Raw genomic sequence first — 25,088 nt, forward strand, 5'->3', positions numbered from 1 at the left:
TTCATTTTGGGTGTTGGTGCGGGTATTTCTTCTGGGAGGCATTTTCTGTAAAGAATCAATCAATTTATTTAGCTTTTGAATCAATTCTTTGCATAAAGGAAAAGTTTTGTAAAACAGGAATATCTCTTTTTGAAAACAGTTGTAACTAAGTAAATTGCATGCTTCTTTACAGAATATAAATATTTATGGAAAACAGGGTACATGGTATCACAGGGTATACTGGTGCAATAAATAAGGTAAAGTAAAACAGGTGCGATAAAGTAATCGACAGTGCTGGAAAAGAAAAGGTACTGATATATATAGATCAAAAGTTTTAGGTGGTACAAGCGTAAAGACGCTTCGAAAGTAAAAGCAAAAGGGTACAACAACCTACTCACTAGTCAACATCACTAGTCTATAAATACAACTCAAAAGTCTACTGATCCACACTACACACTACTGTACATACTATACAACCATAACAACACGGCTTAGCATCTCCGTCTCTGGATTTCTGACTCATGGCAAGTCTGGACCTCCAATCTCTTCAAGATCCTCTAGAACCCACTTAGCCCATTCCACTAGGAAATCAGGGGTGATGTCCTCATGTGTAGCCTCAGTAATCCTCACTGCAGCTGTCCTACGAAACGCCTGTAGCCTCTCTCTGAGTCGCCTCTCACCACTCCCAACCTCTCTGGTACGCATGATATGTAGTAATTCCTGAATCTGACCCTGAAGGATTCGCTGCTCCATAAGGCAAGCCTCAAACTGATGATATGGGACAGGATAAGAAGAGAACTGAAAAGGTACTCCTATAACTGAATGGCCAGTAAAGCCTGAGTCAGCAGGTGGGGGTCCTCTGACAGGTGGCCTCATGCCTGGAGGTGGAATAGCCTGCAGTGGTATGGGCTGCAACACCGGTGGAGGTAGAATAGCCAATGCTGGTGGAATAACAAGACGTGGATCCGATGCTGGTGCTCCAACTGAAGGCTCGGAGTGATCAGCTGATACGGGAATAAAAGAGTCGGCCATCTCTGCTATCTGAAATTATATCGCAATATAAGAATCTCGAACCACGACGCGAATTATACTAGTACTGGTTATACCGCAACACTCAACCTCTCAATGTTCTATCCTTCTATTTCTTACTTCTAATCCTAACCCTCTTGAAAGGAATATGTCCTAAGTCTAATCATGTATTAGGATTTAGGAATAACTTCCTGTGTAATCTGTTTTGATTTCATTGATATTAATAAAAGACTTATTTTGTTTTTATTACGGGCTTTATCTATTTAAGTGTTTAAATAAGATATACCATAGTTTAGAGTAAAGCTTTTTATGGATTATGATGAGATCATAATAGTGAGACCTAAAAGATGATAACTCTAAACTTAAATAGTTCCTGATCATAGGATTACTAACTGGTAATTAATAATCCGCAAAGATCGGTACATACAATGTTTGCTTCATTATGAAGGATGTCTGTTCTCATAGACATTTGTGTGGTGACACTATAGCTACTATGTAGGTGCTTATTATAGAATAAGTTCACTGAACATGACTCGCCCAGCTGAACAACTGATGGAGTTCACTCACGTGTCAGCAGTTGTTCACATAGTGATAGTTGTACAAGTATCCTTAGACTTGAGGTCATCATAGTCATCTTGTGTACACTGAACTATGCTTTGGTTTAGTTCTTAGTCTCCAGGGACAATTATTAGGGCTCTTCTGGGTATAGGAATTTGTACACGAAGATAGTGTATGATCAATAAAGGATCTACCCCTTCCAGTGAAGGAAGCGAATGTTCAAGGCTGATCCACTTATGCTAGTTCAGGAATCTCTGGCAAGAGTAAATGAAATTAGAAAGGAGTTTCTAATTTGCATTGAACTATGCATAATAAATGGTAAGCAACGTGATTGAATTAGATAGGCTTGACACGAGATCCATGCCTTGTATTTAATCGGGACATTGTAGGGTAGAAGGAGTTTATTGTACGGTAACTATTCACTGAATAGGTTCTTGGTATTCTAAGCAGTGAATTCATATTATCCGGATAGTCGCGATATGCTGAGAAGTATCTCTCACGATGTAGAATAAATGTGATTAATTAATTAATAATATTTAATAAATTAGAGAATTTATATAAATAATGATAAAATAGTTTTATTATTATTTATTTCTACTACCGGCTTAATATTGAACCTACAGGGTCACACCATAAAAGGAGAATGATTTAATGGTGGAGGAATTAATTAATAATGGCTAATAAATATTTATTTGTGAAATAAATAATTAATTGGCAAATTTAATAATTGATTAAATGAGATTTAATTGATTATAAATTAATTAAGAAAAGTTCTTAATATTATTAATTAAGGATTTAATTTTTGAAAATTAAATCAAGAGAGAGAATTATTTCTAAAGTGTTTAGAAAAAGGATTAATAATTAAAAGGTGTTTTAATTATTAATGAGAATAATAAATGGGATAATAATAATAATATTTATGGGAAAATTTCAGCTGAAAATTTTGCCTATAAATACACTATTATAGACCGTATTTTTATTCGAACCCGAGAACCCCAAAACCCAAAAAGTTTGGAAAACCCAATTCTCTCCACCTCCTACCTCCTCCTTAACATCGTTTTCTTGGTGGATACCGGTGGAGTGCTTCATACTTGAGGAGCAACTGCTAAGGATCTCTGATCGTTGTCTCCGAATTATTTTAAAGGTTAGATTCGATCCCTCGAATTTTTATTCATGATCTGTATGCTTTTATTTGGATTTTGTGTGTGTAAAAGTGTTTTGCCATGCCCCCGCTGCGATTAAAATCCAACAATGGTATCAGAGCATAGGTTGTATGCATATAGATCTGTGGTAAAAAGTTCAGAATTTTAAGTGCTTGTATGAATTAATTATGATTTTTACAAGTTATATCATGGATTAATTTTGTCTGATAAGAAATCGTTTCTCAGAATAATTTTAAATGTTGATCTGGGTTCTACAAGTGTTGTAGATCGTCTGGATATTTTTTTCATAATTTTATGATGTATAGATTTTTTATTATGAATTTTTGAAGTTCTTGTAATTAAATTCGTAATTACATAAGTATAAATATATGTATATATAGTATATATATATATATATGTTTGTATTGTCTATGCATCTGCTGTGTTGGGACTGCTGTACTGATGCTGACAAAGATAAAGAGAAGTCTGGTGCGGCACGGCAACCGAGAAAGAAAACTGTCAGGCGGCTGCAAAAAAAAAAATAGGGGTGTCACGCATTCTGGGAATGCGTTACACACCTGTGGCGCATTCACGGAATGCGTTACACCCTTTAATGGCTTAAAAGGGGTGTAACGCATCACCGGAATACGTTACAGGGCTTGTAACGCGTTCCTGTAATGCGTTACAGCCCGTCTGTTGATTTTAAAATTGATTTTCTGGGAGTTTCGTAACTCCGTTTTGGGCGTGCAATATACCGTTGGATTCGTTTTTCCGACACGGATGTAATGTAGTGATCAATTTTAGTTTATATAAAAGTTTTGAACTGTTTATATTTCCATGAATTGTTTTAAAGCTGTTTTTGACTGTTTTTAATTGCTTTTAAATGCTTCATGTGATACATAGAGATGTATAATGCTTAGACTAATGTGCTAGATGATATAACATGCCTACCTTGATGTTTATTCATGTTGATATATGTGATATATGCTTAGTTTATCATGCGATGATAGATTTAGGTGAACTTAAATGAACATAAGGCGTTTGTTAGACAACCTAGTATAGTAAAATTGTTTCATAACCTTAATAATAATATTATGAATACAATCATGAGATTCTTGTGTTTATGAAACACGTAATTGAATATGAATTTTCGATATGAGAGAAAGGATGATTCTGTCAACAACAGATTTCTATCTGTAAGAAAGGGTTATTAAGTGACGCCTCTTGAAAATGCTCCACCCGATCTGGGAATCATCTGATTATTGATTATTAATTTGAAATATTTAATTTAAAAGGAAGAATCTCTTTATAATATGATAATGATTGTAACGTAATATAATCCCTCTAAAATTAAATAATATCAAGTAGTAATTGGCCAATGATACAACGGGTTTGTGTCGGTCATAGCCTTCCAACATGATAGAAAAGTAGTTCTTATTTTTGAATCATTGTCATTTCGTGCCACAGCTGAGGGCTTTGATTTCGAAGTAAGAAATACTTGTCTATTACATAGAGATGTGTACATTGAATAAGAATCTAAAGGTCGTTACGTGCCACAGCCGTGGGCCTTTGGGGACTGATTCAATTGTACGGAATGTTGGGTTAGACTTGACTTAGAATATTGAGTTTGTCGTGCCACAGCCGTGACTCAATTATTCAAGAGGCTAAAGTTTGATTAGGGAATAACATTAGATGTAATTGACAAGAGTTGTCTGCCTATTGAACATTACATGGCGTTTCGTGCCACAGCCGGGGTTGTGTAATGGAATGTAGGATCCCTATTCCCACTAGCATTATGAATGCTTAATTTTTCACGTAGGGGGTTGAATAAATTAGATAAACTAGTGGGAGCCACTTATGAATAAAGACCCGATTCATATAGTGTTTTGAAATGAAATCGAATATTTGTTAAGTGTTGTTATGTGTTTATCATTTACAGATTTACTTTGTACGTTATGTCTTCTGCACTATCACTCAGGAGCATACTAGATACTCACAAATTGACTGGTCCTAATTATGCTGACTGGCTTCGAAACTTGAGAATTGTTTTCAGGATGGAGAAGCTGGAATACGTGATTGACTCACCTAAGCCTACTGAACCTGCTAGTGATGCACATAATGATGAACATGTTGTGTATCGTAAGTGGATAGATGATGCAAATGTTGCTCAATGCATCATGCTAGCTTCCATGAACATTGAGCTACAGAAGCAACATGAGCATATGGATGCTCACACTATCCTCATGCATCTACAAGAGTTGTATGATGTGGCAGGGAGGACAGCTCGATATGAGATATCGAAGGAGTTATTCGGTTGTAGGATGTCTGAGGGATCATCTGTGAATGACCATGTACTTAAGATGATCAATTTGATTGAACGTCTTGGACAACTTGGTTTTGCCATGGATGGGGAGCTGAGCCAAGACTTGGTCTTGCAATCGCTTCCGAGTTCGTTCTCGCAGTTTGTTGTGAACTTTCACATGAATAAGTTGGATGTCAGCCTGCCTGAACTCCACAACATGTTGAAGACTATGGAATCGAATTTTCCCCCTAAGAAGAGTTATGTTCTTCTAATTGGTGAAGGTTCCAATCCTAAGAAAAGGAAGAGGAACTCTTCCAAGAAGAAGAAAGTAGGTGAGAAAACCCCGGTTCCACCAAAAGCTGAAGACCCCAAGAGCAAAGTTGTTTGCTTTCACTGTAACAAGGTGGGGCACTGGAAGAGGAACTGCAAGGTTTACCTTGCAAATTGAAGAAGAAGAAGGGTAGTGAGACTACCACTTCTGATTCAGGTATGTTCATGATAGAAGTGAATATGTCATTAAATCAAATTTCTACTTGGGTATTAGATACCGCCTGTGGTTCTCAAATCTGCAATTTGTTGCAGGGACCAAGGAGAAGTAGGACTCTTGAGGAAGAGGAGGTGATTCTACTGATGGGAAATGGAGCAAGAGTTGCTGCTGAAGATGTAGAATCATTTCATTTACATATGCCTACGGGCAAGACTATTGTTTTAAATAATTGTTATTTTGTTCCCTCGATTGTGAGGAATATTATTCCCATGTTAGACTTGGCTGGATTTTCATTTATTATTGAGAATAATGAATGTTCTATTCTTAGAGATAATATTCTTTATGGACGTGGTACTTTAAATAATGGTCTGTATAAATGTGACATAATTTACTTCAGATTGAACAAACTAATAAAAGAAAAGGGATGATGAAAATCTCACTTCATAGTGGCACTGCAGTCTCCATTTAGTGGACATGGAGAGAGGGCTGCAGATTTGCTAGGAATGGTACACACAGATGTATGTGGACCAATGTCTACGCAAGCCATGGGTGGATTTTCATACTTCATTACTTTCATAGATGATATATCTGGATTCGGATATGTGTTTGATGAAACACAAGTCTGAGGCCTTTGAAGAGTTCAAAGAATATAAGTATGAAGTGGAGAAACAACCAAACATAGTATTATAACTCTTCGATCAGATCGAGGTGGTGAATACTTTAATGGAGTGTTTCTAGATTATCTCAAAGTAAATGGTATACTCTCCCAGTGGACGCCTCCAGATTGGTATCTGAAAGGAGAAATCGAACTTTGTTAGATATAGTTCGGTCCATGATGAGCTATGCAAATCTTCCAGTATTCCTATGGGGTTATGCATTGGAAACCTCAGCATATTTACTGAATAAGGTGCTTTCCAAAATCTGTTCCTCAAACTTCGTATGAGATATGGAAAGAAAGGAAACCGAGTCCTAAACATGTTAAGATTTGGGGATGTCCAGCTTATGTCAAGTAAGTTGACCCAGATAAGCTGGAATATCGATCCGTAAAATATAGTTTTGTGGGATATCCTAAAGAGACTTTAGGGTATTACGTTTACACCGATCATCGGGTGTTTGTCTCCAGACATGCTACCTTCTTGGAAAAGGAGTTTATCCTTGAAGGAAACAGTGGGAGCAAAATTGAACTTGATGAAGTTCAAGAAGCACAAACTACTACGGATCAAGTGGAAACACTTGTTCTAACTTAACAACCTTTTGTGGAACAGCCCATTCATAGATCAGGGAGAGTGTCTCTCCAACCTGAGAGGTAATATGGCCTTGTCATTGAGAATGACAATGAGTTGTCGATCATTGATGATGACGACCCTGTAACCTATAATGAGGCTATGAGTAGTGTTGACTCAGAGAAATGGCATAGTGCCATGAAATCCGGAATGGAATCTATGTATACGGTATACAAAAGATAGATTATAGCAGATGGCCAGGTGGAGACCTTTAAGGCCAGGCTTGTGGAAAAAGGATTCAGACAAAGGCAATGGATTGACTTTGATGAAACCTTTTACCTGTAGCCCTGTTAAAATCAGTTCGGATTTTGCTTGCGATTGCTGCTTACTACGACTATGAGATTTGGCATATAGCCAAATAGTTTTCTTTCCAAGGGAAATGAAAGCCTAGTGTGTAAGCTACTGCGAACCATATGTGGTTTAAAGCAAGCTTCTCGAAAGATGGAACATTCATTTTGATGAGACAATCAAAGAGTTTGATTTTATCAAAAACGTAGATGAACCATGCGTTTACAAAAGGGTTAGTGGGAGCGCGGTAACATTTCTTGTATTGTATTAAAATAGAGTTGACACACATAATAACATAGCAGAACCACTCACAAAGCTACTTTTTGAAAGTCACTTTGATCGTCATAAAGATGAGATGGGTATTAGATACCAGAGTAATTGGCTTTAGTACAAGTGGGAGATTGAAAAGAATATGTCCTAAGTCCAATCATGTATTAGGATTTAGGAATAACTTCCTGTGTAATCTGTTTTGATTTCATTGATATTAATAAAAGACTTATTTTGTTTTTATTACGGGCTTTATCTATTTAAGTGTTTAAATAAGATATACCATAGTTTAGAGTAAAGCTTTTTATGGATTATGATGAGATCATAATAGTGAGACCTAAAAGATGATAACTCTAAACTTAAATAGTTCCTGATCATAGGATTACTAACTGGTAATTAATAATCCGCAAAGATCGGTACATACTATGCTTGCTTCATTATGAAGGATGTCTGTTCTCATAGACATTTGTGTGGTGACACTATAGCTAGTATGTAGGTGCTTATTATAGAATAAGTTCACTGAACATGACTCGCCCAGCTGAACAACTGATGGAGTTCACTCACGTGTCAGCAGTTGTTCACATAGTGATAGTTGTACAAGTATCCTTAGACTTGAGGTCATCATAGTCATCTTGTGTACACTGAACTATGCTTTGGTTTAGTTCTTAGTCTCCAGGGACAATTATTAGGGCTCTTCTGGGTATAGGAATTTATACACGAAGATAGTGTATGATCAATAAAGGATCTACCCCTTCCAGTGAAGGAAGCGAATGTTCAAGGCTGATCCACTTATGCTAGTTCAGGAATCTCTGGCCAGAGTAAATGAAATTAGAAAGGAGTTTCTAATTTGCATAGAACTACGCATAGTAAATGGTAAGCAAAGTGATTGAATTAGATAGGCTTGACACGAGATCCATGCCTTGTATTTAATCGGGACATTGTAGGGTAGAAGGAGTTTATTGTACGGTAACTATTCACTGAATAGATTCTTGGTATTCTAAGCAGTGAATTCATATTATCCGGATAGTCACGATATGCTGAGAAATATCTCTCACGATGTAGAATAAATGTGATTAATTAATTAATCATATTTAATAAATTAGAGAATTTATATAAATAATGATAAAATAGTTTTATTATTATTTATTTCTACTACCGGCTTAATATTGAACCTACAGGGTCATACCATAAAAGGAGAATGATTTAATGGTGGAGGAATTAATTAATAATGGCTAATAATTATTTATTTGTGAAATAAATAATTAATTGGCAAATTTAATAATTGATTAAATGAGATTTAATTGATTATAAATTAATTAAGAAAAGTTCTTAATATTATTAATTAAGGATTTAATTTTTGGAAATTAAATCAAGAGAGAGAATTATTTCTAAAGTGTTTAGAAAAAGGATTAATAAGTAAAAGGTGTTTTAATTATTAATGAGAATAATAAATGGGATAATAATAATAATAATATTTATGGGAAAATTTCAGCTGAAAATTTTGCCTCTAAATACACTATTATAGACCCTATTTTTATTCGAACCCGAGAATCCCAAAACCCAAAAAGTTTGGAAAACCCAATTCTCTCCACCTTCTACCTCCTCCTTAACATCGTTTTTTTAGTGGATACCGGTGGAGTACTTCACACTTGAGGAGCAACTGCTAAGGATCACTGATCGTTGTCTCCGAATTATTTTAAAGGTTAGATTCGATCCCTCGAATTTTTATTCATGATCTGTATGCTTTTATTTGGATTTTGTGTGTGTAAAAGTGTTTTGCCATGCCCCCGCTGCGATTAAAATCCAACACCTCTACCCATTCCCGTCAACCTAAGCTTGTGTCAGTGACTTATAACCTGTAGCTCTGATACCAAAACTGTGGCGCCCTCCAAACCCGGGTCAGAAGTTTGGGGTCCACACACATACCTTATTTATAACCTGCTTATAACAATACTAAAGATAATAATAATATGCAATGACCCTACTTACCAACTACCACGGATCGCAACAGGCTAAAGTATGCACACAAGCCAAACACACTAATATATTACATACCGATTAAATCCCAACCATTAAACTCGAACTGAGTTTTAAATATATTACAAACTTTTACAATTTACATTATTCCAAAAGAAGCCTACTAGCTCAGCTTCAACAGACTTAATCCCTAGCTCTCGCACTGGACTGGGGATCCTTGCTACCAACTGGTTCCTTCTTAACTGGAAAGAGTATAAACAACATCGCACAAATGAGCTAACTAGCTCAGCAAGTCACAATGACAAAACTGAGAATAATGATCATCAAGTGAATATGGTTATGATATCAAGTGAACAATGGATTATGATTTAGAATTGGATACTATATTTTTATTTTAAAACCAAGGTTAGGCTGATGATCAGTCACGCACTAACCCCGAGCAAAGCACACAGCATTGCTCTAACTACTGGATCCAAGGCACACATTGGCCTAACTTGACCATTATATGGTCTGACCATGAATCTGGTCCACAATTTTATAAAAACAATCCAATTCTAACATAATAACAAAATTAAACAATAATCAGAATCATTAACAACAGTGAGTGTTTAACAATGAAAGGGTTTCAATCCTTGTGTGGATCAACAAAGTACTTTCAAGGCTTGGATGTTGGGTAATGAAAGAATTGGATAACAAAGGAATCAATGTTTCAGGGTTTCAAGAATTTGGTCTTTCAAAGCATAAGATACCATGGGTTGAGTATATAATAATTCAGTTCAGTGTCTGGTATTTAGTTTGTATATATTTGTGGAGTAGTATCGTAGATTTGTGGTTCGTGTTTGGGTGTACAATAATCAATGGCTTAGAAAGAATATGGTTCATGGCTCAAGAACAATAACTGAAATCAGAGTTTAGGTTTCTGTGCTTCAAAGCACTTGCAATGTCAACAAGACTATCAAGTACTACAATATCTCGAGAAAGTTCAGAACACTTGCCTGGTATTAGCTTACTATCCTTCACTCGCTTCCAATCACAATCGTTTTACTCCTCAACTACCTGTTTCCCTTTCCTACGTCTTGCCTTTCCTACGTCTTGCCTCTTCTGCTCACATATTATAAGCATCTATCAATCATCAACTCATAGGATTCTATTCAACACATACTTCTATCTACCCTTCGTTTCACCCAAATCCGATTAACGGATTGAAAGTTATGCAATAACCAAGTAAACACCGAATATATAGACCGATAGTCAATCAACAAGTCACGTATAACACATAATACATCACGCAATCAATGACATATCATTTATAAAGAAGTCTCGGGTCATAAATATGCTTTCGGGTATTTAAAATGATTTTTAAAGTATTTTTCAGAATTAATACGGGTCATTGGATCAATTTCGGGTTAATAAACAGGGTTCCGTTGGCCAATTCTGGCTCCGAAACAATTTTGTAATAATTATCGAGCCTTGAAAATAATTTAGAATAATATTTTAAAGCTCGAAACTATTTTTCGGAATTTTTAAATTATTTTTAAATAATTATATCTAATTAAATAATTAATTAAAATCAATTATTAATTAATTAAATCAATTAATCAATTAATTTTTGAATTAATTGACCAATTAATCAATTAAGAATCAACTGAAATTAATTAACTAATTAATTCAGATTTATTTTTGAATTAAAAATAATTTTCGGAATTAAAATACTAATTTTTAGAATTTTCAGAAATTAAAAATGAATTTTTATAATAAAAATAAATAGGAAATATGATTTTTAAACATTTTATAAACAGGAATCCTATTTTTGAAAACTTTACAAACTACAGGGACTAAACTTCATCATCTACAAAACTACAGGGGCCTGTTTGCAATTTTGCCAGCCCAGCCGTCGACTCGCCGGAGTGTGGCCGGAGAACAAGATTCCCGTTTATCGAAAATACGGGTTTTATTGATTTACCGAAACGAATATTGTATCGAAAATGTTGCGCCGGGACCCGCGCAGGACAAACCGTACGCCGGATCGAAAAAGTCGAAACATGGAAAATGCTCGGAATATTACAATCAGGTTAGGAAGGAGTTCTCGAAAGAGTTTCGGTTTCCAAAAACGTATCAACGGTTGACGTCGGTTGGTTCCCGTTTTTATAAAATAGATTTTAAATACTCGGAAAAAGATTTTATAAATTTCATATGATTCATATGAATTCATAAATCAACATAATAATAATTAGGAAGATATGACAATTATCTATATTTTATTTTGGACATATAAAAATTGAAATACTCAATTAATACTATTTTTGAATATCCAGATACAAATAACACTTAACAGTTAATTCACAGAATAGATACTGAACACACATAATAATTATTTAATAGCAAAAATAATTACACTATATATCCCGGATATTACATCAAACCTTCAAAGTTACTCCTACCAGGTTTCACCAAAGCCAAACAGACTCAACCTTTGAAGACTGTTGCAAGTGGTTTTGAAGCAAGAGTGGTTACTGGAAAGGAAGCAAGAGATAAATCTGGATTGGGTAGTGCTGATGAAAGAAGAGTACAGAACACAATCAATGATCCAACTTCCTTAAGTGAACCAGGTATTGGAGCAACTCCTGAAAGATTGAATCAACTAGAATCTGTACCAATGGTTTACCATACCTACTTGAAAGAACACATCTTGTTGTACTTCATGACAGATGGAAGGGTTTACCACATAAGGGAAAATGCTATTCCACTGAAGTATTTTGAAGAGCTGGAACATGTTTTATTTTTTACTTCAAGTGAATGACAGAATAACAGAAAGTGCTGCAAACTATTTGAAGAATCAAATTCAGAGACAGAAAAGGCTTTATTCTGTAAAGTCTGACAACACATATCTTCCAAAGTACAGAGATCACAAGGGTGATATTGTTGAGATGAAGCCTAACTCTGCTAAGATTATAACTATATTTCTGGGTTAAAAGGCTGTATAATTCAATCTTGAGTCTGACAAGGCATATTTGATCAGACTGGATCAGGACATAAGGAAAGCTAGAATTAATGATCTCAGGGCTGCTATCTTCCAAACTGGTGAAAATTCTGCAGAACTTCAAGATGCTAAAAGGAGAATGATTGATGAACTCAGATATGCTGAGAGATGTTTGTTAAAGAACTATCTCAGAACAACTCCTGATATCAGAGAGATCAGAAAGTGAAGCCAAGTCAAGATCTACAACTGCTCAAATTCTGATATCTATACAGACTGAAGTTGTTATCAGAAGTTAAAGTTGGTAAAGCTTTAAGGACTGTAAGTTGTATTTATCTAGTCAAATTCTCATGCATTTGTACTTAATGTTTTTGACATCATCAAATATCTGTTAAACTTGTATATTATGCTAATTTACAAGTTGGGGGAGATTGTTAGATATATTTGATAATGTCATGACTAATATGATTTATGTTTAGCTTTCAGATCTTACTTAAACAGGACAAATCAGTACTTAACTGAAATCAGCACTTATACTGAAGTCAGAACGTAAGTCATCAGTACTTAAGGTTCAGGAGATATTTATCAGAAGATAATATCAGGATTTAAAGGAAACGTTCAGATAAGGAAGGCGGCTGATTGATTGAAGAGAAGATCAAGACAAACGTAAGAAGAGATATGCATGAAGAAGGAATTCTGTAAAGAATGGAATACTTGGAAGAAAAGATATCTGATTGATATATTTTAGGAAACAGAATTATATTCCATATCAATTAGCGATTATCTTGTAACTGTGTAGTATATAAACACAGACATAGGGTTTACACTATAAGTGTTATCATTATCGAGAATATTATTTATTGTAATCCTAGCAGCTCTCATGATATTTGTTCATCACTGAGAGAGGACAGTTCCGCATTGTAACAGAGTTTATTGCTTTGAATAAAGTCTGCTTTCTGTTATTTGTGTTATTAGAATTCGATTTGATTGTGCTATACACTATATTCACCCCCCCCCCTCTACAGTGTGTGTGACCTAACATACTAATTCATTAAAATTTATTGAAAAATATTTAAGTTTAATAAGTATAATGTGTATGTTCTGCAATTTGAACAAATGTTCTGCAAACTAAACATATTTCGTAGGATAAAACATTTTGTAATGTTCTACATGCAGTACATGCATAATGTTCAAGATTTTGAATAAAATAATGATCTTTGTAGAACATAATTCAAAAAATAATACGTTTTGTAATGTTTTTATGCAAGATTTCAGTTGCAGAACATAAGTGGTCTCCAAGGTCTCCAACAAAAAGGTGGTCTCTATAGAACTTGACTCTCTATATATATATATATATAAGTAAATTTCTATGGAGTCCACCTTTTTCTCGGAGTCCTCGGAGTCCATTTACGTTCTGCAAATAAAATATCTTGTAAAACGTGTTATTTTGCTAAACATGTTACACAAATAGCATAACTTCGACAAAATCATACAAATCTCATATATTTACAGTACAATAGGTATGTTCAGCAATATGTTCTGCAAAATAAACATTTATGTTCTGCAAACTAAACATGTTTTGTAGAATAATATATTTACAATGTTCAGCTTGTAAAATGTATGCAATATACAAGATTTTTAATAGAATAGTGATTTTTGTCGAAAAATAATATGTTTTGCAATATTTTAAGCTATATTTTACTTGCAGAACATAAATGGACTCCAAGGATTCCAATGAAATAGTGTACTCTAGGGGTGCACATGGGTCGGGTTGGCCGGGTTAGAGCCATTTTAGCAACCAGACCCAATTAAATCGGTTTGAAAATTTACAACCCGACCCATAAAAAATAAAAATGCAACCCAACCCTACCCTTTACTCATCGGTTTGGTTCGGTTTGGGTTGGGTTGAATGGTTTGTTAAAAGTTATTCAAAATATATAGTTGATAAAAAATATATTTATGATATGAGACTACTTGTGGAGACATATGAATCCACAAACAAGATCATGGTATGTGTCATTCGAGTACATTTTTTTAGATATCCTTCGAGATTCATAGCATTACTCTAAGATAAACTCTTGGGTTTATTTATAGTAAAATATGTTTTATGCACAAAAAAGTACAAAGGATCTCTAATGGTGTATGAAAAATAAATTATATAATTGACTATAATTGATATGCAACAAATTTAGTTTGAAATTGAACAACATATTAATACAAGAAGTATAGAATAGAGATATACTTAGTATATATTTATACGAATAATTAAAAATTCAGGTTAGGTTGATTAAAAATAACTTAAAACCCATACCCAACCCATTAAAGTCGGGTTGGCATATTTTTAACCCAACCTACTATCGGGTTATAACGGTTCGATTTAATTGGCCGAAAATAGGGTTGGGTCTGGTTTGATCGGTTTTGTCAACCCTTGTGCACCCCTAGTGTACTCCATAGAACTTAACCCTAGTTCTATGGAGTCCACCTTTTAATTAGAGTCATCGGAGTCCTCGGAGTCCATCTATATTCTGCAAATAAAATATCTTCTGAAATGTGTTATCTTATAAAATACGTTTCACAAATATCATTACTTCAATAAAATCATGCAAATCTCATATATTTACAAGTACAATATGTATGTTCTGCAACATGAACATTTATGTTATGCAAACTAAGTATGTTTTGTAGAATAATATATATTGCAACGTTCTACTTGTAAAATCTATGCAATCTGCAAGATTTTCAATAAAATTGTGATATTTTTAGAATATCATTCGAAAATTTTTCTAGTTTTTTTTCTAAATTGGTTTCTATCGGAGTAGCCCCATATATATATATATATATATATAGTAAAGTTTTATATATACGTACTATATTATAATAGATGAAATATTAAAAGTTTGGTCGATTGCTCATTCTAATTCCAATTGATATTAAAGTCAACTTCATGTACAAATTCAACTTCATATCCAACTCTATGATACTCTAATCGATATTAAAGTCAACATTTTCTTCCAATTAAACTTTAATTCATATTGAGGTCAAGTTCATCAACCTATATAATTTTTTATTAATATCGAATTTTATGTTATTCAAATCGATATTTAAGATAACCTCATATACTAATTTAAATTCTAATTTATATCGAGCACTATATTATTCAAATTGATATTAAAATAAATTTATTCTACTAATTTAATTTTTATTTATTTAAATTATAGAATGATATTTAGCATAATAACCAATTTAATTATTATTATTCTAAAATAATCTACACTTTTAATACGAGTTGAAACAAAATTATAATTTGGATCCTGGCTAAAATAAAATTTAAAATAAACTAAATATAATTTGTTGAATTTGGTTGGTTAATGTGTCTGGAGCTAAAAAAAATAATAAATACTATTAATCCCCCTGCTACTTAATTATAATATTGAATTAAGCTAAAATAAAACAATTATACTATTCATTTCAGGCTAAAAGCACATTATACAGTTGTTGATCCAAAATTAAAAAAATTAAAACTAAAATGTAACGCTACCAACTAAAATGAAATTCTTCTGGACTAATACAAAATTATCATTGTAACACCCCCAAATCCGGGGTCGGGGATCCGGGTTGTCACGAGTTCCATTTCCCTTAATAACACCCAATCTTAATAAATAATCGACTACTCTGTACTGTGACCCCACAATAAACACACACACCACAAGTTATAGTCTCAGAGATGAATATCCAAAAAAAATAACACGAGTCATTTTATTCCACAATTATTTGCCATTACACCTCAAAAGGGTTTCTGAATAAATTTACATTTCTTTGCCATTATTACAATTCATAAATATACATAATCTGATACATCAAAAGTTGAAAGCCTAGCCTATTGGTAGTTCCTACCTCAGCTACAGCGACATCAACGCCTATAGGAAACTGCGGAACGTTTCCTATCCGCTCGCGAATTGGGAGCTTGGTCCTGTTCATCTTGTCTATCTGATGTTGTGTGATGAAAGAAGAAAGCAAGGGTGAGCAGCAAGCCCACCAAAATAATATGTATAATGATTAACAATATATGAGCCTTCTCATAGTACTCATGAAAGTCTTGGTCAAAAGAAATGAACCAAGTTGATATCTTAATGCGATGAAGTCGCAAAATATTCAGTATATATATATACATATATAATTTTCAAAATATGGGAAGTCCTCTTCCATGCATAATACACACAGAGTTCCAGTGTATAACTATATAAAAATATCGTTGCAAGGTGATCTCATATATCTAACCTTGTCTCAACGTTTTTCTGAAAATCTTTGTCATGCATAAGATAATCATTTACTAGATATAAGTTTAAAAGATAAAGTTACAAGATACTCCAATATACTTATATCTTTTCCAAATACTACTTGAACTACCACCGTTCAAGTTATAATTAGTTTCAAAAGTTCATCACATAGATGAGAATACAAGATAAGACTTGAATAGATTCAATCTTTGAAATATTATTGAATGAAATGAAGTTACGAGATACTTCATTAATTCCCGATATATATATATATATATATATATATATATATATATATATATATATATATATATATATATCCATATATATATCTCTCATACATTTCCTGAAAACCTCATGTAAAGTATGAACAGAGTTGCAATATCCAATGAATTTTGGAAAGAAAAGAATTTTGGCATAAACCTGATATCTTGCTGATCAGGCAAAGATACCAATAAGTAACCTTTTCTACTAGTAGATGGATGAATCCCCCACCGGTCATCACCCTGGCCACATAAGGACCTTGTGCTGGACCGCCACCCGGCCTCTTACGCGTTGATGGACTGCCACCCAGCCACTTACACTTTGATAGACCGTACCCCGGCCTGTCGCTTATGCCGACTCAATTAGATGGGCTTACTTCCCGAACGTTGGGTAAGTAATCAATTCATTTGTTTTCTCAAAACAGCAACCACGTTGCGAATGTAAAATGCACCACAGAGCTGGATCCCCCAGGTTTTGAGCGAGTATTTAAATCCCCTTTGAAAGGAAGATCTTAAATATAAAAATGAGTTTTGGGGTCCACTCTAACTTTAAAAATTATTTTGAAGACTCGAAAACATTTTTAAGAATGTTTGGAGTACTGCTGATTTATTAAAATAAATCAGTCCCGATATATTAGAGAATATCTGAATATTATTATTTAAATAATATTCTCATAAAGATAATCCTTATAAAAAAATAATCGAAGTAGAAGTTTTAAAACTTATACTTGAAATGGATATTAAATAACCAAAGATATACTTATATGAAAGTACTATCTTTATTTGAATAATCGAAAATAAGTTTGATTATCGAAACATTATTCTTTAATAAAATAAAGAATATTATTAAATAATAAGCGGAGTCATAATACCTCGAATGAATATTATAAATAATATTCATTAAATAAAATAAAGGATTCAATACATCCTCAAATGACTATCCAATTAACAATCATTAAATAATATAAACTGAGTCATAAGCCCTCGGATGAATATTCGAAATAATATTCATTAAATAAAATAAAGTTAAAGTTATCGAATAATCCTTATTCGATTAATAGTTTTGAAAACTATAACCATATATATATAAAATATATATATTATACTCGGGAACATCGACTCCCGGTTTAGAAATATGTTCACCTTTTATCCCCTATACTAAGGGTATACGCAACTACTTGCTTATTTCTAGCATAGGTATTATGCAACTATAAGCATTGAAATCAACAGATAGATAAGCAGATTACGAAACAGACATGCATATATACCATATCAGCATGCTCCAATATATCGCAAAATTTGCTAATAACAATCATGCACTTATCACAAGATAATGCATATACATATATTTACATCACAACAACAGTATAACGGGTAGAAAACTTGCCTGAGTGCTCCCGGATAGACTTAAGCTTAGAGTGGGTCCAATAACCTATGAACAACAACATAAGTCGGAATTAAACCCCGGTCGCTTAAGAAACTAGACTTTAACCATTTAGGGGTAAGGGTTCATTCGCGAAACGTCGTTACTTAAAACGGCCGTTTCTCCTAAACCGTTCATCGGAATCAAACGAACTACATATCAAAACGAAGCTCGTAACATGAACTATCTAAAAATGGCAATGGTCAAAACCTAGCAGGGAGTTCTCGGGTCCAAATGTTATGAACAAAAGCAGTCTAAAGTAAATCGGACATTACGATGACTATGTTTACGCGATTTCCCAAATTTAAACCAACTCAAAACAACCACAATTCAACCCCAATTCACAACCCAATCCAAACTCCATCCAAAATACATTACAACAGCCCCAAACCAACTCATTATAATCCATTTACTTACTCCTAAAACTTGAATTTAAACTATACTACATTCTTTAACCAAATCTTAAGATTTCAACAAATCAATCACCACCATTCCAGCCCAAACTCTTAAACAAACAAGTTTCAAGCTACTCTTTACCCTCACAACCATAATCAACCTAATATACAAATTAAAGCTAGGGTTTGGAGTTTATACCTTCCTTGGAGAGTGGAGAATCAAGAGAATGGCTTGGAATCACCCTTAAAGTCCTTATCCAAGCTTAATCTAAACAAAACTTCAAGAACACAAATTTTAGTTCTTGAAAAATACTATTCACCATCTTCTTCCATGATTTATAGAAAAAGATTGGTTTGGAATTAGAAGCTTAAACTTATAGGAAGTATGTAACTATCCATGGGGAAGCTTAGATATATACCTTGCTAAATAGTAAGTGGTGGAGCTTGGATCTTCATTTTTTAAGAAAAGGGCCGAGAGCTTCAAGAAGAAAAATGGGGGGTTTGTGTTTTGTTTGGTGAAAAAATGAAATGTTTGCTTGGTTGGTTGATTTTTGTGTTGTTTTAGGTTAATTACTTAATTAACCTTGATTTTGTGTGGTTATAAACCAACCACATCTCCTTCCTCCCTATGTCATGCTTATGTCATCCTCATGATGTCATCCTCCCCTCCTTGTCCTCTTCTCATTGGTTGGGTGACATCATCCTCTCTAATCCCTTTGATTAACTTCCTAATTGTTTGCCTAATGACCGCTGATCTGTTATACGGTTCGCTTAAGTTTCGTTTTCGTTTATCGTTTGAGGGATCATACCCGGGATCTTATTACTTAGGTTCTCTTAACATTTCTCAATATATTTTATTCCTTTTATGATCCTCTCTTATAATCCTTTAATTTAAATCATTTTTATCATGTTACCTTATACTCAATTCTTTCCGTATCTAGTGGATTTTCGGGAAAAATCAAAGTGTTCGGAATTGGATTCTGACGATCTTTACATACACTTATATACCATATAGAGTGCCAATAAAATCTCAGAATATCCATAAAAGAACCCCTACCTAGTGTGGCATGAAAAGTTTTCTCATTCAGCAAAAACACTATTCATAAGGGTTTCAAAAATTTTCCAAAAATTGGGGTTATTACAATCATACTGATCCGGGTTTTAAAAAAAAAATTAATAACTTGGTCGGTGTAATGAATCTCGTTTTAAAACAAAATAATCCAAACTATTAATTCAAATATGAGGAGAAGTTAATATAAGACTAAACATAATTCATATATTATTAATCTAAACTAACTTAAATTTTATTTAAAAAAAAATTATGATCAGACGTAGAAATATGACTAAAAATGTATCATTAAATGAGTAACATTACTTTTTCACCTAACTCTTCGTAAAAAAGTCACGTAGATTAATATATTTATTATTAGTTCATGTCATTTAGAAATATTAAATTAACAAATTTAAGAATTAAATTCAGATTAAAATTTTAAAAAATTATGTAATATTATAAAAAACTCGTGCACCCCACGAGTTTTAAACTAGCATTACTAAATTAGATATATCCTAACATCCATATAGTTGGATCATCGATTGAAAATTTTAAAAATGAAAACATCAATAAGGGACAAAGCACTAGTTACGATTACTAGTGAATATAATTTTAATTTATTAAGATCTCCTGCCATACTAATTTGTTATTTTTCTTAAAAAATTAGAATATTTTAGATATATGTTGACATCGGTATAGTTGGATTATTGATAACTAATTTTAAAAACTCATTTGACAAATATAAATAAATAAATAAGAACACAACTCGTGAACTCACCTGGTTCGGCTTGTTAAATTCTGCGAGCCGACTTGACCCACTCATGAATTAATCAAGTTGAGTTTGGGAAGATGTTCTGCCTCAATTAATTTAAATGAGCCGGCTAACTCGACTCGATTAATCTCAACTCTTATTACACATGTCCCAAAACTCGTCTTGTTTGACCCGAATTATAGTCCCTATATTAAAGTCTTATATTTATTAGATCGAATTTTCTGGTATGTGCCTAAATTTTTTAATTTATGAATAATTTATTAATAATAATAAATCCCTATATATAAAAAATTTCACTAATAAAATTTTTAAAATTAATCCAGCACGCGCAGAAAAAACCGACAGTGAATTTGTAACTCGGTTTATTGTTGCAAAGTGAACGCAACCCCAACCTCGATATTATTTAAATAAAAGGAGAAGAGAGGATGAAACGCAACCCAGACTTGGATATTATTATTTAAATAAAGCGAGAACAGAGGACGAGGATCTTGGGTTAAAAAGAGGATTTAATATGAAATTATGGAATTCATGTTCATTTTAAAAAAGGGAAAGAGTATTGTTTGGCTAGTCACGTGGATGAGTTGGGCATCACTTATCTCTTATATAAGTCCAAAATATTTTTGTGAACATGCAAGTGTCACATAAGAAGTACTTTTACACTGTTACACATACATACATACATACATACAAATATTTAAGCCCTCCTTAATTCTCTTCTCCCCTCATTTCATTTCTGAAGTCTATAAAAAAGCTGAGCACCTTTGCGTTTGAATTTAGAAATCGAGAAAATTGGATAGAATATGGAGAATGGGAATGGAGTGCGCATAGATACACCATCAACAATAACAATTAAGGGGATTCTTGGATTGTTAATGGCGAATGCTGATGAAAGGAGAATGATTTCATTAGGAATGGGTGACCCTACTACTTTTTCTTGTTTTCGTACCACTGCTGTTGCTCAAGATTCTGTTATTGATTCTATTCGTTCCAATAAGTTCAATGGCTATTCTCCTACTATTGGTCTTCCTCAAACTAGATTGTAAGTCTTCTTCAATTAACATAGCCTTTTTTGTTGGAATTTTGGTATCACTTGGATTGTTAATACTCTGTTAATTTGGTTTCGTAGTCTTCTTCACCGACGTCTTACACTCCCTCATACGGGTTCTGTAGTTTGGTTTCGTTCATTTTTATCAGTTAATTTAGACAGGAATGTACTCACCACCATGTCAATTTGATGTGGAATGAACCACGTTCATTAGTTAGTACTCCCTTACCTCTCATTTATTTGTAGTTTCATTTTGGGACGTATTATTTCATTTCTTTATATTCCAAAAATAGTAAAATTTTAGGACATAAATATTAACATCCACTACACTTTATAAATTTAATACTAATTGGTCCAATCACTATCCTCATTTTTCACTATAAATTTAATTTTTTTTACCCAATATTAAGAATTGGGTGAGACGGGGGAGTACAATCTTAATTACCATGTCAATTCAGGTGGAATAAGCCAAGTTCACTAGTTAGTACAATTTAAAGCTTGCATGTTAAATCTAAACTGTTAGAGCATGTCCAATGGTGTGTAATATTTATAATATGACACAAAAACTAAAATTTGTTAATCCAGTGGTCTTGGAACCATTGGCTTTGTTTTTATACCCTGTTATATTTTCTTATTTGTCGTTTCTTTTGTAACAGGGCAATTGCAGGATACTTATCCCGTAATCTTCCATATAAGTTATTGCAGGATGATGTTTATGTCACATCTGGTTGCACACAAGCTATTGAACTAGCATTGTCCATTCTTGCTCGGCCCGGTGCAAATATCTTGGTTCCAAGACCAGGTTTTCCAATATATGAACTTTGTGCTGCTTTTAGACATCTTGAAATCCGCCATTATGACCTTCTTCCAGAGAAGGGCTGGGAGGTTGATCTTAAAGCTGTTGAAGCTCTTGCTGATCACCAAACTGTTGCAGTGGTCATTATAAACCCTGGAAATCCCTGCGGCAATGTGTACAGTTATCAACATTTAAAGAAGGTTAGTACTCGGGTAGAATACTTTAATGCTAGTCGTGAACAGGTAGAGTACTTAAGGGTAGTTAGTTCCGATTGAAGCCTCAAACTTAGTTTAAGCTTCACAAAGAATACTGCAGTTAGCATTGCCACTGCTTAATCTCTTTTTTTATGTTTGCATGTAGATTGCTGAAACTGCAGCAAAACTCAAACTCCCTGTTATTGCTGATGAAGTTTATGGGCATCTAGCTTTTGGGGATAATCCTTTTGTGCCTATGGGAGTTTTTGGATCCACTGTCACTGTCCTTACTCTAGGGTCTTTATCGAAGAGATGGATGGTGCCTGGTTGGCGACTTGGTTGGTTTGTTACGTGTGATCCCCATGGCTTCTTCAAAACACCAAAGGTTTGCAAATAGTGTACTATCGGATGTTGTTTATTAGACTGTTCATATTGTTGAAGCTTATGTATGTTCAAGTATTGGAGTCAATATGTGCATTTAGATATTTCTGTACACAGATGATTAACTTGTAAATTTTTTACTGCGGCTTGAAGAAGAAAACAGAGCTGCTTATTTTCCTGATTTTGGGTCGTAACACCTACATTTGATACTGTAACAAGTCATTATCTGGACTCTGAGAACTGTTTTGTGGAGTTTTATTATATTTTATCCATCATTTCAGATTTGTTTCAAGAATATTGAGAGCCAAATACCCAACTCACAAATATTTGCTGATATTAAGAATAGAAATTTGCAGATGATATGACAATTCCAGGATAATAAGCTGCAAATTCAGTTCCCTAATACTTTCACCTCTCTTCTTTTTCAGACTATTGAGCGTATAAAAAAGTACTGCGATATTTGTGGTGGTCCTGCAACTTTCATACAGGTTTGAAGCGAACTTCTTAGTTACTCTTATCCTGATAAGTCTAATTGTAAAGCACAACAATTTGCTTAATAGATTAAGCAAAACGCGAGATACTTGGTTCTGGGGCAAAACATTTGGCATCTTAGTCAAACTGTAAGGCGTTGCTGGCGCAAACCCACGGTCACATAGTTAAGAGCCTTGCGCTCTGCAAAATCAGTTGATGCGGCCCCTTTGTATAAACTTAAGAAGCCTACTGATAGATGTACCAGCTGGCAACTATATTGTTGTTAAAAGATTTTAAATGCAATACACTAACCATGTTACAGAAAAATTTAACGATTTCACATTTTTAATCTTTCCGCTAACTGTTTTTAGCATACCTTATGCTTTATGCATTCTACCTAAACACATTACTACATTGCATGCTCTCAGGATTCGTCCTCCAGTAAATTGCACTCAACCTGCTAGCCACATATTCATTTTCTACATTGCATGAAAATTAGTTATATATGTATTAAACTCACTTTTAATAGCAAATGTTGCTTCTGTATATTTTAGGCTGCTGTTCCTCGTATTCTTGAGCAAACCGAAGATGTCTTCCATAAGAGAACCATTAGCATGCTTAAGCAGGCTGCAGATTTATGTTGCAAGAAGATAAAGGAAATTCCTTGCATTACATGTCCACAGAAACCACAAGGATCGATGGCTTTAATGGTAGGGAACCAACTTTTTGCAATACATAACACCTAGAAGATGGCATTGTTTACTTGCTGAATTAATTACTTAATTTTTAGGTAAAGCTGAATCTTTCCAAACTAGAGGATATTACTGATGATATTGACTTCTGTTTTAAGCTGGCCCAAGAAGAATCTGTGATCATTCTTCCTGGTAAGAAACAGCTAGTGACTGTCTAGAAATCAAGTAAAGCACGTCTAGTTACTATTCACTGCATGTAAGATAATCTTGTTTGCTTGTACGAATCTTGCAGGACTCACAGTTGGGCTGAAAAACTGGGTCCGCATAACCTTTGCTGCTGATCCAGCATCACTCGAAGAAGCATTTGATAGAGTGAAGTCATTCTCTCAAAGGCACACGAAGAAACTAACAGAACAATAATGATTTAAGGTGTGCATCCAATGTTATATGTATTATTATACATGCCCACGGTTCCGGACTTCCGGTCCAAAGAACACCTTTGGAGATCCATTTGTCATGCTGGTCAGGGCCTATACTTGTAAATGTATTCTTAGTTATTAGTGATAAAACTGTATCTGCTGAGAGGGGGTAACTATATTAGGCCCGTTATTTTGTAGAGCACTTGGAGTTATACAAGGGCAATTACAACTACAGCAATAAGAATAAAGATTAATTTTCTAATCGGAGAATTTTTAAGAATATATGGAGGTAATGATTTTTTTTTGAGAATTTACCAAAAATACAATTTTTGTCAGATTCGTTCATGTGAGAATCTAGCAGATTTATTCACAAAAGCGCTCCCTTCAACTCCTTTCGAGGAATTAGTACACAAAATTGGGATACGTAAATTTTGAGATTTACATTAAAATCAGGGGTTACATGATACTTCTTTCATATTAAAATATGTACAACACATGTACTCTTTTTCCTTCACTAGAGTTTTTCTCATTAGACTTTTCCTAGTAAGATTTTAATGAGGCATGATATTTGTATGTGTCATGCAATGAGCAGTGTTATGTATATTAGTGGATGACCCTTA

The 25,088-nt window shown here is 33.8% G+C and overlaps 1 protein-coding gene across 1 annotated transcript; it reads left to right on the plus strand.

Moving 5' to 3' along the window:
- The first annotated feature begins 21,133 nt into the window (after window positions 1-21,133).
- LOC141707980 (putative aminotransferase TAT2) lies at window positions 21,134-24,756 on the plus strand. Its single transcript, XM_074511436.1, has 7 exons — window positions 21,134-21,509; window positions 22,172-22,511; window positions 22,672-22,890; window positions 23,315-23,374; window positions 23,912-24,067; window positions 24,148-24,241; window positions 24,342-24,756. The coding sequence occupies exons 1-7, from the start codon at window positions 21,271-21,273 to the stop codon at window positions 24,467-24,469; spliced, it is 1,236 nt and encodes a 411-aa protein (XP_074367537.1). The 5' UTR covers window positions 21,134-21,270; the 3' UTR covers window positions 24,470-24,756.
- The last annotated feature ends 332 nt before the right edge of the window (window positions 24,757-25,088 follow it).

The sequence above is a fragment of the Apium graveolens genome, chromosome 2, assembly GCF_009905375.1.
Source record: "Apium graveolens cultivar Ventura chromosome 2, ASM990537v1, whole genome shotgun sequence".
Lineage (NCBI taxonomy): Eukaryota > Viridiplantae > Streptophyta > Magnoliopsida > Apiales > Apiaceae > Apium > Apium graveolens.

Bases quoted from the DNA above. Each gene is read 5' to 3' on its own strand.
- LOC141707980 (XM_074511436.1), top strand. From the start codon at position 21,271: ATGGAGAATGGGAATGGAGTGCGCATAGATACACCATCAACAATAACA. The intron at 21,510-22,171 runs GTAAGTCTTCTT...CTTTTGTAACAG, and splicing joins GGTCTTCCTCAAACTAGATT to GGCAATTGCAGGATACTTAT. The intron at 22,512-22,671 runs GTTAGTACTCGG...GTTTGCATGTAG, and splicing joins GTTATCAACATTTAAAGAAG to ATTGCTGAAACTGCAGCAAA.